At 29.3% G+C, this 15,930-nt stretch overlaps 3 protein-coding genes across 9 annotated transcripts; 2 read left to right on the forward strand and 1 right to left on the reverse strand.

The window, feature by feature from the left end:
* Positions 1 to 304: 304 nt before the first annotated feature.
* Positions 305 to 2,729, reverse strand: LOC106786829 (transmembrane protein 59-like). 2 transcript variants are annotated; one of them, XM_014748654.1, is made up of 4 exons: positions 2,480 to 2,729; positions 2,252 to 2,366; positions 1,715 to 1,812; positions 305 to 1,544 (listed from the first exon to the last, which is right to left on the reverse strand). In XM_014748654.1, exons 1-4 carry the CDS (start codon positions 2,618 to 2,620, stop codon positions 1,179 to 1,181), a joined length of 720 nt encoding a protein of 239 aa, XP_014604140.1. In that variant the 5' UTR covers positions 2,621 to 2,729; the 3' UTR covers positions 305 to 1,178. The 2 variants fall into 2 exon arrangements, with proteins under 2 accessions (XP_014604140.1, XP_014604131.1); XM_014748645.1 differs by having other exon boundaries at positions 1,120 to 1,544; positions 1,715 to 1,998.
* A 575-nt stretch (positions 2,730 to 3,304) lies between these two features.
* LOC106786751 (T-complex protein 1 subunit gamma) lies at positions 3,305 to 6,051 on the forward strand. Its single transcript, XM_014748483.1, has 4 exons — positions 3,305 to 3,547; positions 3,642 to 3,703; positions 4,079 to 5,216; positions 5,305 to 6,051. The coding sequence occupies exons 1-4, from the start codon at positions 3,511 to 3,513 to the stop codon at positions 5,718 to 5,720; spliced, it is 1,653 nt and encodes a 550-aa protein (XP_014603969.1). The 5' UTR covers positions 3,305 to 3,510; the 3' UTR covers positions 5,721 to 6,051.
* A 535-nt stretch (positions 6,052 to 6,586) lies between these two features.
* On the forward strand, positions 6,587 to 15,913 carry LOC106786723 (death-associated protein kinase 1-like). Of its 6 annotated transcripts, XR_001381685.1 has the most exons (22): positions 6,587 to 6,657; positions 6,794 to 6,962; positions 7,508 to 7,586; positions 7,649 to 7,761; positions 7,823 to 7,983; positions 8,114 to 8,234; positions 8,301 to 8,601; positions 9,419 to 9,467; positions 9,854 to 9,970; positions 10,072 to 10,344; positions 10,419 to 10,601; positions 10,673 to 10,802; positions 10,895 to 11,086; positions 11,174 to 11,415; positions 12,423 to 12,512; positions 12,735 to 12,899; positions 13,246 to 13,464; positions 13,553 to 13,732; positions 13,813 to 14,106; positions 14,188 to 14,510; positions 14,582 to 14,870; positions 15,043 to 15,913. XR_001381685.1 is itself a non-coding variant. In XM_014748453.1 (21 exons), the coding sequence occupies exons 3-21, from the start codon at positions 7,495 to 7,497 to the stop codon at positions 14,742 to 14,744; spliced, it is 3,408 nt and encodes a 1,135-aa protein (XP_014603939.1). In that variant the 5' UTR covers positions 6,587 to 6,657; positions 6,794 to 6,962; positions 7,491 to 7,494; the 3' UTR covers positions 14,745 to 15,913. The 6 variants fall into 6 exon arrangements, 5 of the variants coding, with proteins under 5 accessions (XP_014603939.1, XP_014603917.1, XP_014603931.1 ...); XM_014748453.1 differs by having other exon boundaries at positions 7,491 to 7,586; positions 14,582 to 15,913; XM_014748431.1 differs by having other exon boundaries at positions 14,582 to 15,913.
* The last annotated feature ends 17 nt before the right edge of the window (positions 15,914 to 15,930 follow it).

Genomic DNA, 15,930 nt, shown 5'->3' on the forward strand with positions numbered 1-15,930 from the left:
AAGTAATAATTTTGTATAAAATATAATAAATATATTATGCCGTTTCACTAATTATTTAACATTATTATTCTTTATATATTGATAAAATATATATAATCTTATTTACTACTTTATTTTCATCGTAATTTTTCTCAGATTTACATCATATATAACACAGCATTTATATTAATTTATTTTAATTATTTTAATTAAGTTCTATTAATAATTGCTGTGTTAAGATATATATAAAATAACTTTTGTATTTATCAGCATGTGATACCATGTAATAGGGTAAATTTTACAAGATTAAAAAGATATATTATGTTAACCATTAATTTTTCCTAAATACTTTATTTAAAAACACATAAATCTCATGTCACAAAAATGTTTAAAGTCAACAGCTAATATCAACAAATTATCCATCTAGGACGACAATAATATCTCAAAAATGATAAATCTAGATTATTTCTATAAATGCATCCATAGATACAATTACTTATTTCTTATTACTATAGTGATAAAAAATAAAGGAATAGTTCGGTTCTATAAAATCTGTGATTTATGGAAAATTGTTATATTGATTATTATAGAGTTGTTTGCCTTATAAATTATATTAAAAATAATATTATATGTGCCTAAAATGGCTTTTGATATTGATGTAAAAAAGTTGTACAGTCTTTAAACCAGTCTATCACGTGCATACATTAACCATCTTCACTATTTTGATTGAATGTAAAAAGCATCAGTATCACATTGCATAATAATTCTTTCAAGAAAACAAAAATATTACGATAAACATTATAACTACTTATGTAAAAGAAAATTTATGACATATGAAATACTTCAAATATATATACTGTTCTATATTATTGCACTCAATTAATACTTTCTTGGAATAATCAATTTTAAATTGATTATTTATTAAAGTTGAAAGCATGAAACATTAATGACTTAAATTGTTGTTTATTTTTACATATATATATTATATCAAAACTTGTATTTAATTTATGAATTTTTCAATAGCATCTTATGAGAAGCAAACATTTCAACAGTGCCAGAAAATGTAAAGGGCAACTGTAATGTAAATATATTATTTTATATATATTCAAACTTTAGTGAATATATTTAATTTTTTTTAATAATTAATTAATTATATTTAATAATCTCCAAAATGACTTAATATTCCAATAACAAGGTACTTAAACTTTTAAGTTAACATTTAATTCATTGTTAACATCCAATTCATTATTAATATCAGTATACTTAGGAGGAGGCTTTTTATGCAATGGTTCTTCATCTGGTATATACAATGTGATTTTACCTGATGCTTTGGATTTATCAACAAAAAATTCTTTTATATTATCATGTGTTCTTTCTGAAGACACACTATATAAATACATACATACTGCAAGTAATGCTACTGCAGCTGCTGTAGCAGAAGCAAAACGTGCTGAAGGCATACCAGCATGTCTTGATGCACACTGAAACCAATCGGATCCGGGTATCCATGATGAAGTTGGTTCAGATTCTCCTGAATAATCTGATGGGGTCTCATAGTCCATGGTCTACATTTTTATAGCATTTAGTTTACTTATTAAAAAGCATCTTATTTCAAAGAAAATTATTTGCTTATAACAAATTAATATACTTTTTTATGATATAAAAAACATCTTTGATAGTTAGTATTAATTAATAACGCAAATTCAAAGTATTGTAATAAAAATATAAGACTTACTCCAGCATCCATTGGAACAGTTTTAATATAAGTCTGAGGTAATTTAAACCCATTGGAATCCCACCACCTTGGAAGAAGCTCTTTTCGAATACCAGGGTCTGTTAGAATATCATTTTCTGGTATATCAGGATACATTAGTAAAGTGTTAGAATCTACATATTCCTCTACATAGATAGCAATAGAAAAGAGTGATAATAAGTCGGAGACACGTTGTTTGGCCATAAAGTCACAACCAGTGCTGCAAGCATAGCGATCTTGTGGTTCTGCATACGCTTCTGTGCATGCTATTAAAAGAAAGTTTAGTTACTTTTTTTATATAACTAAAACAAAATGATAAAAGCAAGCATTGTTTCCTACATTATTTAAGCCTAATATTTAATTCAAAATATCAAAATTTAAGAGCTATAAGAATATTTCTAAACAGTATCGCCATGCATATTCTGTTAGCTGTAGTATTGTTCTTAACGCTCTAAATTTAAAGCAATCTTTTTTTTGTGTGTAATATTATTGTTAAAATTAAAATAGAGTTAAATTTACAAGCTTCACAGGCATCCCTAGTGCCATTTAAACCATTGGGTTCCAGTCCATAATTCAAGTCCACTAAATTAAAAAATCTACAACCTCGTTGACAACAAGACTTAATGTACTTGCTCTGAAAAGAAGAATGAAAGTAATAATATCCATATATAATACAAAAATAGACTTTTTATAAGTTATGCTATAGAAGTAAATTCATGATTCTTAAAATCAATACAATATTCATACGTTTGTGAAAGAAAGTGGTGTTTTCTCACATAAAGTTATACAAGGATCTTCGCGATTTAAAAAATTATAACATATGTCACAATATACAATATTTATCAGAAATAACACTAGTAGGATAGCACTTTCTTTATACTTTTTCATTTCAATTCGATGTGTATTAATAATCTGTTTTTAGGAATCAAATTTTCTTATTACGGAGGTCAAACTCATATAGAAAATCACACTGCAAATCAAAAAGTTATACCCCTTGCTGTCGATAGGTGCGCTAATATCGTAACCAACCACGTTCTTTCAAAAAAATAAACTATATATAATATAATAACTATTTGTTATTATATATATAAAATTTTCACGATTTTAATTATATTGTAAAATTAAATATTCTTAAAATAGACATAATCATATTAATCGAAATACTAAGTATGAAATTGGTTTGTAAATAGGTATTTTACTGTAGAATTGCAATATAAATTCCTATGATTTAAGCTTAAATGACTTATAAAAATAAGTCTTAAGATATACATTTATGGACTTTTACTGATATTATAAATATAAATACTTATAATACCAAATAATATATATTCAATATTTATCTATTAGATATTTATGAATTATAATTCGCATTTCAAATGATTAATAACATATATCGTTGATATTGCATGTTTAAAAGAGGTTCTTTCATAGAATTAATATATATTTTGATTTACATATTATTCATTTTATAGTATTATTGTTATAACAATACTTTTAGTTATAGGTATATATAAAATTTATATTACGATAAAACCATAGTAAAGTTTATATTTTGCGAATTACAATATAACTGTAACATCTCATTTGAATAACGTATTATCCGCCATTGGATTCGTTCATAACGTCGGCATTCTTGAACGTCTAGTCTATTGGTACGAAATAGGTTCTCATCAGTCTCCATTTTTGTAAAAAAGAAAAATTACTAAGCATATATTAGTATTTAAATACAAAAGAGATTGTTTATTTGTTGACTTTACAATTAATTGAAGATCGAAAGGATGTTTGGACCAGGGGCTGCTCCAATTGTAGTATTAAGTAAGTTGAAAATCATGAACATGATTAGCATTTGTTTGCTATATTAAAACGAAAATTCTAATTAACGCAATGTCGTGTGCTTTGATAATTGCAGGCCAGAATACAAAACGAGAGACAGGAAGAAAAGTACAGAAAGAAAATATTCAAGCTGGAAAAGTAAGTAATTTAATGTCAAATGATCATGAAACTCCTTTTATGGACTTTCACGATCTTGGCACACCCACGTGCATTTATGTTGTGAATAATCTATGAATTCTTTTAAAATTGTCAAAAGCTATTAATTGAATGTATTGAAATTTTGATTTTTGCCTTATGTGTATTTAATTACGCTACAAATACATATGTATATATATATGTATAAATTATTGCGGTATTAATTGCATGTAGTGTGTGTGTATTATATATATACAGTGTGTCAAAAAACGTCCATATCAAGTATTTATACAGAGACATATATATATTTATTAAATATAAACTTTTAGTTTGTTACTATATTATTAAAGCTATAGAGATTGATTTCTTTTTGTAAAGGCAATCGCAGATGTCATTAGAACATGTCTGGGTCCGCAAGCAATGTTAAAAATGCTAATGGATCCTATGGGTGGTATTGTCATGACAAACGATGGGAATGCTATTCTTCGTGAAATAACAGTACAACATCCAGCTGGAAAATCAATGATTGAAATAGCAAGAACTCAAGACGAAGAAGTTGGAGATGGTACAACTTCGGTAATTGTATTAGCAGGAGAAATTTTGGCTACCGCAGAGCCATTTTTAGAACAAAGTATGCACCCAACTGTTATTATACGAGCATATCGACAAGCTTTGGAAGATATGGTGACGATTTTAAATGAACAAGTCAGTATAGATCTGGATTGTAATGATCGTGATAAATTGATCCAAGTGATAAATTCATGCGTTAGCACGAAGTTTATAGGACGTTGGAGTAAATTAGCTTGTCAGATTGCATTGGATGCAGTTAGTACTGTAATGTTGGAAGAAAATGGCCGTAAAGAGATAGATATCAAACATTATGCTAAAGTTGAAAAAATTCCTGGTGGATCTATTGAAGATAGCACTGTTCTTAAAGGCGTCATGTTTAATAAGGATGTAACTCATCCAAAAATGAGACGTTCTATAAAAAATCCTAGGATTGTTCTATTAGACTGTCCTTTGGAATATAAGAAAGGAGAATCCCAAACTAATATTGAGATATTAAAAGATACTGATTTTACACGAATTTTGGAATTGGAGGAAGAACATGTGAAAAAACTTTGTGAAGATATCATTTTAGTTAAACCAGATTTAGTAATCACTGAAAAAGGTATTTCAGATCTAGCTCAACACTATCTTGTAAAAGCTGGAATTTCTGCTATTCGTCGTTTGAGAAAAAGTGATATCAATAGAGTAGCAAGGGCTTGTGGTGCAACAGTAGTAAATCGTACTGAAGAGCTTAGAGAGGAAGATGTTGGAACAAGAGCTGGACTTATGGAAATCAAAAAAGTAGGGGATGAATACTTCTGCTTTATTACAGATTGTGAAGATCCTAAGGCTTGTACGATTATTTTGCGAGGTGCTAGTAAAGATGTACTAAATGAAACTGAAAGAAACTTGCAAGATGCTTTACATGTTGCACGGAACCTTCTTTTAGACCCTAAACTAGTACCAGGTATGTAAAATCTAGTAAATTTAACATAAGAATAAAATATAATAATATCACACAGTAGTATTATGATCTTATAATTATATTTATTCAGGTGGTGGTGCGGTTGAAATGGCTGTTTCTCGACTTTTGTCTGAGAAAGCAGCAGGTCTTGCTGGTGTTGAACAATGGCCATACAAAGCAATTGCACGTGCTTTGGAAATAATACCTAGAACATTGGCTCAGAATTGCGGAGCTAATACTATTAGAACATTGACGGCACTTCGTGCGAAACATACTACAGAAGGAACAACTTGGGGTATTGATGGAGAGACAGGACAATTGGTTGATATGAAGGAACGTGGAATTTGGGAACCACTTTCAGTTAAATTACAAGTATATAAAACTGCTATAGAAACAGCTATTTTGCTCCTAAGAATTGACGATATTGTCTCAGGAAGTAAAAAGAAGAAATCTGATAATGAACCATCACCCCCAAGTCAAGTGACCGAAGAATCCATGAAAGATTAAATTATATAGCTTTTTTTTAAATTTTAATTGCTTACATCTACGTTTAAGAAATAATTATTTTAAGTAGTAATTGTGTCATTGCAATTTCATTTGCAAATTTGCACAAGAGCTGCTTCACCTTTATGTATACATTTTCGTACAATAAAAATAAATCTTAATAAATTATACATATATAATACTTTTATATATTCCGTAAGTATAAATGACATCAGTGTCAACATTAAAAAGAAATTAAATCTAATAATGTAATTTTTGTATGACGCAGCTATCCGCCTATGAAGTTTTATGCATGTACTTAATTTCTGCAAATATAGTTTGTTAATATTTGATATATATGATTTCATATCGTAATTCTTATCAAAAATGTGTTCTAAAGTGTATACAAACATCGAGCGTGTCTTTATATGTCTTATATAAAGAATAAATTGCCATAGTTTAGATGAGTTTTATTTTACGATCATAACATTTTTTCAGGACATCTTTATGCAGATATTTAATGATTTAATTTGATATAATATTGGCCTGAATCAGTGAAATAAAAAGCATCCTTTACAATTTTTTAACAGGATCCTGTTCCCCAATATCTGAAACTACATGCTGCGCCATTAAGGATATTTGAATTTTCTATAAATTATATATTATATATTCTGTTTGTATATATTTACATTGAAAAAATATAAACAACACTAATCGCATTTAAAACATTTAACAATAATTTTAAACATATTACCATCAACGCCGCTCTGGTAGGATAGTATAGTTATTGCTTATACGTTTGTGCATATTTGTGTGCAAATTCCACTCTTCATATAGAATTTTTATTGTAATATATATATATATGTATATATATACACTTTTCGATACATTTTTGCATTCTGTGATATCATCAAGTTGTAATAAGTTGTGAAGAGTTTTTTTTTAATGTATTTGTTCTAAAGTAAGTATTTATTAAATATTTCAATTGACGTTCTAATATGTTAAGAGAATTTAATACATATTTGATACACCTATGGGAATTCAAGAAAAACAAGGTGGCGTTTCGTACGATACAGGTATATCGATTGTGTGTGTAGGGTGGCCGGCATGGATGAAGGCCAGCGAAGGCCGTAGAATGCCATACGATTTTCGTAACGGATATTCGGAAAACTCGTTGTTGTTCAAATACATCGAACAATGATCACAGACGTGAGATGATGCCTGGGATGCCGAATAATTCTCGTCAACTGGTTACTTCTAACGGTGGTAAATTATTAATTGGAAACAATTGTTTGTAGCATTTTTACATTTCCGTTTTTATTAAAGCTTGACAGATGTTTAACGTATTATCATTAATTTTTAACTTAAGATTCACGTTACATTATCATTTCTATATACCTGTTTATACGTTAACATGAAAAAAAAAGATTAATTGACATGTTATTGATATTTATGTATATGTTTCTTAATATATTTTTGTTTATTTTTTACAAAAGGTTAATCATTTATTTATGTAATATTATTAGATTTTTTCAAATATTTTAATTAATATTGAATACGATTGTGTTATGTAACTATTTCACTAAGAAGTTTACTAACTTTTTTTATAATTTGATCACTTTTCAATTTTCATTATACTGCCATACTTTAATGATAGTTTAAAACATAAATCTTTTTTAGTTACTGATATTTGTGTGTGCATATGCGTGTATACGTGTGTGTGAGAGGATTTAAAATTAAATATAAATGTTAATAATTTAAATTTATTGCGAATAGATAGTTGTGATATTACAGAAAAATGTGTTCCTTAGACTCTGAGTGGGATTCCTTGATGGAAGTTCATCATGAACCAATAGAAAAAAATTATGAGTTATTAGAAGAAATTGGAAAGTGAGTATTTAATTATTTAATTTGTTATTTTTCAAATATTGATATCTGCTTGTTTATTAAAGGGGTCAATTTGCCATAGTACGAAAATGTGTAGAGATAAAAACTGGAGCATTATATGCAGCCAAAATTATGAGAAAAAGGAGAGTTGCCAGAGGAGTAGCTGCTGCAGATATTGGTAAGTATTGATGTTAACGCATTATTTTCTAACAAATCAAATATATACAAATTCTTTTTAGCTCGAGAAGCTGGTCTTTTGGCACGATTAAGACATCCCAATATTGTTTCATTGCACAAAGTGATAGATACAGGCACAACAGTTGTATTACTTTTAGAGTTGATTTCTGGAGGAGAATTATTTCATTGGACACCATCGGGTGAAGTTGATGCTGCTCATGTGGTTTGTATTTAAGAACATAGAATATGTAATCGCTTATATTGCTACTCATCATTTCTTTATAAATGATTTTTTTTTTATTGATTACAAAAAGTATAACTTATACGGTATACATTTTTTTTTACTTCCAAAGGTACGTCAAGTTTTAATGGCACTTAGTCATTTACATTCTCATCAGGTGGCTCACTTAGATATCAAACCTGAAAATATTCTTCTTTCATCTCCTCCTCCTATGCCAAGCATTAAATTAATAGGTAATCCATTCATGTTTGAAATATAAAAATGTGACAGTTAAGTGTTAAAATTAATTTTCTTTTCAGACTTAGGTCTTTCGCATCGTTTGGTTCCTGGTTCAGAACACAGAGCGTTGTTTGGTACTCCTGAATTTGTAGCACCAGAAATTGTTAATTATGAACCATTAAGTCTTGGTACAGATCTTTGGGCGGTTGGTGTTCTTACATATATTCTTTTGAGTGGTGCATCACCATTTTTAGGAGAAGATAAACAAGAGACATATGCAAATGTAGCAGCCTGTCAATATCAATTTGATAATGAATACTTTAGTAATGTATCAGAAATTGCTAAAGATTTTATAAGATCCTTGTTGATCAAGGATCCAAAGTAAGTAATAATATACAGGGTGTCCCATATAACTCTAGTCACGATTTTTTAAATACTTGCGATAACCTGACAAAAAAATACTTTAAACAAAAGTTGATCTGTTTTCGATTAACTATACATTGCAATAAAAAAAAGTTCGAAAAATTTTTTTTTTAATGTTTTTTAAGGTAACCTTTATTTTTTTAAATGGCACTTAGTATTTTTGACTTTACAATATTATAGCCCGTATTAATACGAGTTCAACGAACTAATATACCATGACCTTTAGATGACCTTAAAAGCAAAAAAATGACAATCTGCTTTAATGAACAAAACTTGTTTTTATTATGTAAAAAATCGAAATTACATTCGATTCAGGAACCTTGATTATATGAACGCAAACGATTTCGTTTAAAAATCACGTTAAATGTTCGAATTGAAATCCAAGTTCTTGTAGGCACAATTCCACTCTACGTAGTAAATTTCCATTAGTTGCTCTTACGATACTGTCGTAGCGAAGTTCTTTGCATGGTGCTTTAAATGTTCCTTATTTTTTAATGTAAAAGCATAAACTTTCGACTGTAAATAGGCTGGAAACAGCACTGTGGTATTATTTGTGTTTTGTTTAAGTAACAATAAATTACACGCATAAGTAAATTTTTTGTTTTTAAAAGCACTTGTGCACACAACAAAGGTTGTTCGTCGATGATAAGAAAAATAATTTTCTGTTGAAATTTTCATTTCTTTACTTTCCAGGTCATCCAAAGGTCATAGTATACTATATCGTTGAGTTCGTATTAAGCAATATTTCATAGATTTAAATTAAATATTATTTCAGAGAAAGAGGAAGTGCAGAATCGTGCCTTAAACATCCTTGGATCCTTACGGTGTGTCCATAAATATTATTATTGTTATAAAGTAATCTTATAATACATTGTTATGGTATTTATTTATTTTTTGTATTTATTACGCATGAATATAATATAATTTTCAACATGAACGATCGTTCATAACGCACTGAATGCTTTTTTAGTTAAAAAGATAAGAAATTATGTATTGTACAAAAATTACATTTTGTAGAGAGAAATCATTTTTGCACTTTGTGTTTTGTTTAAATCTTGTTAATACTTCTTTTAAAATATAATACAGACACACAAAAATTTAAATGATGTATCCTATCCACTATATGCAATTGGTTCCATAGTAGTAAATACATAGTTTATATATATGAGACATAAAATTATTGTAATTATTATATTCCTTTTTCCTTCAGGAATCTGAAGCATCTAATGGACTTGGTGGAGCTATGATCAGTGCTGTCAAGCGTGGTTGCGTTGAAGCTGTCTCTCAATTATTGTTGCAAGGAGCCCCATTGAACATGAAAGATTCTGTATGAAGCTTTTATTTAATATTTATTAATGTGTTAAAATTATATATATAAATATAATAAATATCTTATATTAATATATAAATATATTATATTTTTTAAAGAAAGAAGATACACTTTTACATTTAGCTTGTGAGGCTGGAGATGAAGGAATGGTTACGTTATTAATAGAAAATGGAATAGATTTGGATACACCAAATAAAAAAGGCCTAACGCCATTACATGTGGCTGCTAGGCATGGTAATATCAATGTTGTTAGACATTTGTGCCTTGCTGGTTGTGACGTTGATAAGACGAATCGTGGAATACGCGCTGATGTTACAGCAATTAAATATGGTTATCCAGATATTGCAAATCTATTAGACAAGCTTCGAATAGTGAGTTTTCTTTTATAAATATGTAGTTTATATAAAAATACTTTAAATATTAATATCACGTGATATTATTTTAGCCAAGTCAACGTGAAAATTATATTAGACAATTGCAACCAACGCATAGGCCAATTGATCGTTTACATATAAGACTTTTGGGACATTGTGCATCAGGAAAATCTTCTTTAATTAGTTCCTTGAAATCTGGAATTTTTAGTTTCGGTTTTTTTCGGAGATCTAGAAGCCAAAATTATTCAACAAAGGTATATCATACAATATTAATCTTATTAATATTATATATTCTCTATATTAGTTAAAATAATGTTTTAAAAAGAATAACTTTATTCAGCGAGAACCAAGTATTGAATTAGATGTGACTAGTAAACATGGTTCTCTTAGTTTTGAATACAGTGATAGTGAATATGAAGGTACACAAGGTGTAGAATGGAGTCGTGGAAATGTAGGTGAGGAAAAATAAATTTTTTCAATACATGTGATAGATTATAATTTTAGTATAAAACAGTATTATATACATTGTTATCATTTTTTTTTATAGGAGGAGAATGCGTATTTTGGGAATTATGTGGCAGAGAAGAATACTTAGCATCTTACCATTATGTACTTACATTTCAGCAACCAGCAGTTCACCTTATTACAGTTAGTCTTCGAGAACCGCTTACTGTTCAACTTCAGCAAATTAAATTTTGGCTACGTTTTATTGTAGATCGAATTGCGCCAAACAATATTGGTATGTAAAAGTTTATTTTTAATTGTATTTTATTGCATGTGTGTGTATTTTTTTTATTTTTCTATATAATATTTTTGTTTGTTAAAGGGTTTGCTGGCAAATGCAGTGATATAAAAGTAATTTTAGTGGGTACTTATGCGCCAGAGCCTTTAGCACCAAATTCCAGTGGTGGTAGTCTTCTCGCACCACTTTTACCTTTTTTGAAAGATTTTACATTAATTTTGGGGGATGAGCCTCAAATGGTAGCGGTGGATGCAACCAATCCTTCTAGCCCTGGTTTGAAGCTGCTCAGATCTTATTTAAATAATGCAAGGATGGAGTTTCTTGAGGTGAAGCAACAATATTTCTCACGTTGAACGTGATAACACTTTATCACGCGCACTAGAAGAGAAAATGTTTCTCACTTCTAATTTCACAATAAAAAAAAAACATATATATACATATATAAATACAAGTTTCTCAATTTTCATCAAGTTGTGAGCACTCTGTAAGCATTTTCAGTCTCTTCTAGTTCTTGCTCTATCTTTAAATATGTCTTCTATACTTCAGTATACTCTCTATGCATTTCAGAGTATACTAAGTGCACGATATCATAGCATGCTTGATATCTAGTACGAACAGGTCCGTTTAACGAATAATTGATTAAAAGAGAAGATTTGTGTCGTTTATAGATATATAACATATCTCTCTTTAGTCAATTTATAATAATTACATTATTTTTTATAATATTATATTATATAACTTTACAAAACGGTCCTGGTCAAAAACTATTTTTCACTTTGCATATGTACACTATGTCTGGCAGTGTTAAAATATTGGTGAACTAAGCAAGGAATTCAAAAATATATAAATATTTTTGCTACATTATGCTTTCTTCACCAATTCTTGGTCATCGATCCAATGCATGGTTAATTTAATACAATTGTCAGTAAATCAAGTCATTGAAAGTAAATATTTATGTGTTTCACAATCTTCTATCACATTGATTATTTGCAATATCTGACTAACATAAGCACAAGTAAAACATTAATGAAATACATGAACTTGTAAAAACAGATTCTTATCTTTAGATTTTTGTTTACTTTTGGATAAGAGATATAAAGTTTCTATAAGACTTATTACAACAATTTACTCTATTTAAAAAATTTATATATATATATAAATAAGATCTGTTTTGAAAAGTTATTGTTTAAATATTAACATCTCTATATTTGATCATTTATTCCATTGTATCTATTACATGATCGAATGACTAATAACATATGTTTTGGTTGCTGATTATTTGGCTATTAAAGTTTATTAATATCAGCCTTAATGCATGCCATGCATGATGTAGGATGGACCGGAAGTTGCAGAAAGTTTTCTCCGACGTGACACGCCGCGTGAAGCGGCCATGTACGTGCCCCTGGCGAATCTTGATAAACAGGTCGATCCATTTCTCAATTCCTTTGATAAAAGTGATGTCTCTAAAAAGAATTCTACTTATTTTAAAGTAGATGCTTTAATGCTTTGCCCCAAAAGTACATACTACGTGCACTATTATCAAATGTAATAAAGCATAAATATCTCTCTTGTATATATTTTATGCATCAATATGTGTTATAAATTTTTGTATGTCTATATAATTGATATAGAATTTTTACTATAGAGTGCTTTGGTATGGACTGGTCTTGCTGAATCATGGAGGACATATGTACAATCTTTGGAAGTACCTCCAGTAATGCTTACACAGGATGAATTTTTGAATGAAATCAGAAAAATCAATCCATTGGTTTGCTTAGAGCATTCCAAACAACTTGGATTACAATTACAGGTATATATACACAGGTATATAGTCATTCTAATGCTACGGCTAAGCTAGCTATTGAGTTGTATTACTCTATGTATAGCTTTGCCGATGAGTGAGTATTAATGATATTATTTTTAGTACCATGATTGGTACATCAATGTTTGTAACAATTTATTTAGTTTCATCTACATTAGTATAAAGTAACAGCTGAACAAGGTATAATATTTTTATATAACTATTATAGTGACTTTTTGTCCTAAAAGACCACCCGACTGGGAGCTACTATAATGATGCATAGTGCCTGAAGTTATACTTTTAAACTCTTCTCGACAAATAAATTGTATTTATTGTAGAATTATATATATTACAGAATTTAGGAGAATGTTTACTTCTTCCTGGAGACTTAATAGTTCTTAGTCCAGAATGGTTTTGGCAAGATGTTATCAATTGGCAATTATGTCTTGATCTACGAGGTCGTTTTGGGGGACGTACTACAGGAGTTTATACTTTAGAAGATTTTCAGGCACGATGTCCTTGTCCTGCGAGTCAAGCTCTACAAGCTTTACAGGCTGTTAATTTGTGTGTTCCGGTATATTTTCGATTTTTATATATTTTTATCTATTTTAATAACTACTTAGGAAATGTAAAAAATAATATTTTGTTAAAATTTTTTATAGTGTGAAGTAGATGATGATGAAGTGGAATATGAATTACCTTGCTTGAATCTAGTGGAACGTCTTCCTGGTTTATGGGAGCCATGGAAATCATCTACGAATTCGTTGCCACATGCCGGTCTTCGTCTTTGTCCAGCAGAGGCTCCTTTATACCATTTATCTCCGATATTTCCGCACTTACAAGTATGAATTATTTTTCAATATCTTATATGCATATCAGATAGAGAACATTTTTTAAATTTTAACGAGTTTCTAATAAATAGGCTCAATTGCGAAAAATTACTCAAACTTGGGATCCATCAAATTCGGATTTATATCAATGGTGGAGAGGCTCAAAACTGTGTGTGGGTCCTTGCGAAAGTATCGTAACATTTGAAGAGGAGGAACAAAGCTGTATAGAAATTCGAGTACGAGGACCTTGTGGCTCTAGTGCTCAATGTTTTGGACTTTTTAGTGTTATTTTGGATGCTGTTAATGCTACTCTTGACTTGGTAGCACCTGGAATGCTACTTGAGAAGCACTGGCTTAGTCCAAGTCAGCTTCAAGGATATAGCGACGTTAGTAGTTTTAATTATATATATTTCGCGTGGTATATTAATTTAAGAGTAATTAATATATTTTTTTTTATGATATCGTAGGTAATACATTCTTGGGAACCTGCAACAATAGTGTCTGCTTTAATAGATAAAAACTTGGAAGAAGCTATACTTAAAAATCCAATTAACAATCAAGAGGAAAGTATTTGGGACATTGTTGGTTGTGGGCTACCTATGATGGAGAATTGTCTTCCGGGTACAAGACAACTTCTTAAGAGTATAAAACCTGCTGTAAAAAGAAGATTAGCTGAGATGCTAGATCCACCTGATCATCATGGGAGAGATTGGTGTCTTCTTGCCGTTAGATTGGGTTTAGGAGATCGAGTTGCACAATTGGACAGTACAGTGGACAGTCCGACGCTTAGGTTAGTAAAAATGTGGAAATAGCATAAATTATTTGACATTAGTTAATATTGTAATAAGATTATTTCCATAGGTTACTAAATTGTGCAGGCACGGATTGTACTGTTAGTTCTCTTATACAACAGTTACGTGCACTCGATCGTGGAGATGCTGTGCATCTCTTGCTTTCTCACACGCCAGTGTATATTTTATCAATGGCTATTGACTCTGAAACAGGGTCTAATCTTTCTAGATGACGATGCTGCGCTTATCGACGATGCATCAATACTTTCTAGATTAAAAACCAAATTTTTACATACTGCAGCACTTGAAATTGCCAAAGCATCACTATTTCCGCCCGTTATAAATGTTGTATTAATTATGTAAGTATACTAAGTATTTATGTCATATCTTAATGACATCAACTGCATTTATTATGTAATTTTATACAATGTCAGTTTAAAAAAATAACGTATGAGTGGCATTTTGCAAATTGATTAACTTAGACTAGATAGTTTATGCGACGAAATTAAAAACGTTGAAGATTTTTTACAGCTGGATTTAAGGATGTACGCGATTACATCTTCAATCAGTAAACTATACTTTTTAAAGGTACAGAGAAAACGTTTGTCTTTATACAACATTCGTGTCATGTTCATTGCATTGACATAAATATATAATAGGTATTATATGTATTATACAATATTGCTGTAGATTATTTAAAGAAATCTTATTTCTCTAAATTGCATTCTAACGCATTAGTATACAAATTTTTTTGCATCATGTTATCATTCTTTACAATGCTATAAAAAAAGAATCAGTCTTTTCGAAGGTAGGAAAACAAATCAATATGCTACATATCTAGCCAAAAACAAAAGTACCGTTATAATACCCCAAAAATTTATATCCATGAATATTTCTAAATGTTATGCGTTAGTATAAAAAAAGAAACATTTCATACTACACACATATAAATAGAAATAAAATAATATTCAATTTGATATCGATATTCTTTCGAAAGCTTTTTTGGTATCCATATAACAGTACCTTATCAAATATCAGTTGTCAATATGCACTGTTTTCATTTAGCGAAGTCTGTATATAATATTTGTATGTGAATGAAAACGAAAAAAATTTGCACAATTTTTAAAATTAAGTATGCTGTGTGATAAGTTTGTATAAGCTGTACATTTCTTATTATATTGCTACGTATAGCTGCGAAGGACTTTATACTAAAAATTTCACTAGTAATATATAACTTGGTTAGTAATTTAGAAAGTAGTTACGGTAAATTAAAAAAAAAAAAAAGAAATTTTTCCATTATCTACCTATGGATTACATGCTTATTATGTTATTATAATTTTTGTGAATTGATTTCATGCTGGGGCATGAGTTTTTATAAAATATTTAATACACGTTTTTTTTGTCAGAGTATATGTATAT

Source organism: Polistes canadensis, unplaced genomic scaffold, assembly GCF_001313835.1.
Source record: "Polistes canadensis isolate GaletaPanama2010 unplaced genomic scaffold, ASM131383v1 scaffold_3, whole genome shotgun sequence".
Classification (NCBI taxonomy): domain Eukaryota; kingdom Metazoa; phylum Arthropoda; class Insecta; order Hymenoptera; family Vespidae; genus Polistes; species Polistes canadensis.

Excerpts from the sequence above, each read along its gene's own strand:
- LOC106786751 (XM_014748483.1), top strand. The coding sequence starts at position 3,511 with ATGTTTGGACCAGGGGCTGCTCCAATTGTAGTATTAA. Across the intron at positions 3,704-4,078 it reads AAAATATTCAAGCTGGAAAA|GCAATCGCAGATGTCATTAG; the intron begins GTAAGTAATTTA and ends CTTTTTGTAAAG. Across the intron at positions 5,217-5,304 it reads AGACCCTAAACTAGTACCAG|GTGGTGGTGCGGTTGAAATG; the intron begins GTATGTAAAATC and ends ATATTTATTCAG.
- LOC106786829 (XM_014748645.1), bottom strand. The coding sequence starts at position 2,620 with ATGAAAAAGTATAAAGAAAGTGCTATCCTACTAGTGTTATTTCTGATA. Across the intron at positions 2,367-2,479 it reads CACCACTTTCTTTCACAAAC|AGCAAGTACATTAAGTCTTG; the intron begins GTATGAATATTG and ends TCTTCTTTTCAG. Across the intron at positions 1,545-1,714 it reads CTGTTCCAATGGATGCTGGA|ACCATGGACTATGAGACCCC; the intron begins GTAAGTCTTATA and ends ATAAAAATGTAG.
- LOC106786723 (XM_014748431.1), top strand. The coding sequence starts at position 6,911 with ATGATGCCTGGGATGCCGAATAATTCTCGTCAACTGGTTACTTCTAAC. Across the intron at positions 7,984-8,113 it reads AAGTTGATGCTGCTCATGTG|GTACGTCAAGTTTTAATGGC; the intron begins GTTTGTATTTAA and ends TTACTTCCAAAG. Across the intron at positions 14,107-14,187 it reads AGCTTCAAGGATATAGCGAC|GTAATACATTCTTGGGAACC; the intron begins GTTAGTAGTTTT and ends ATGATATCGTAG.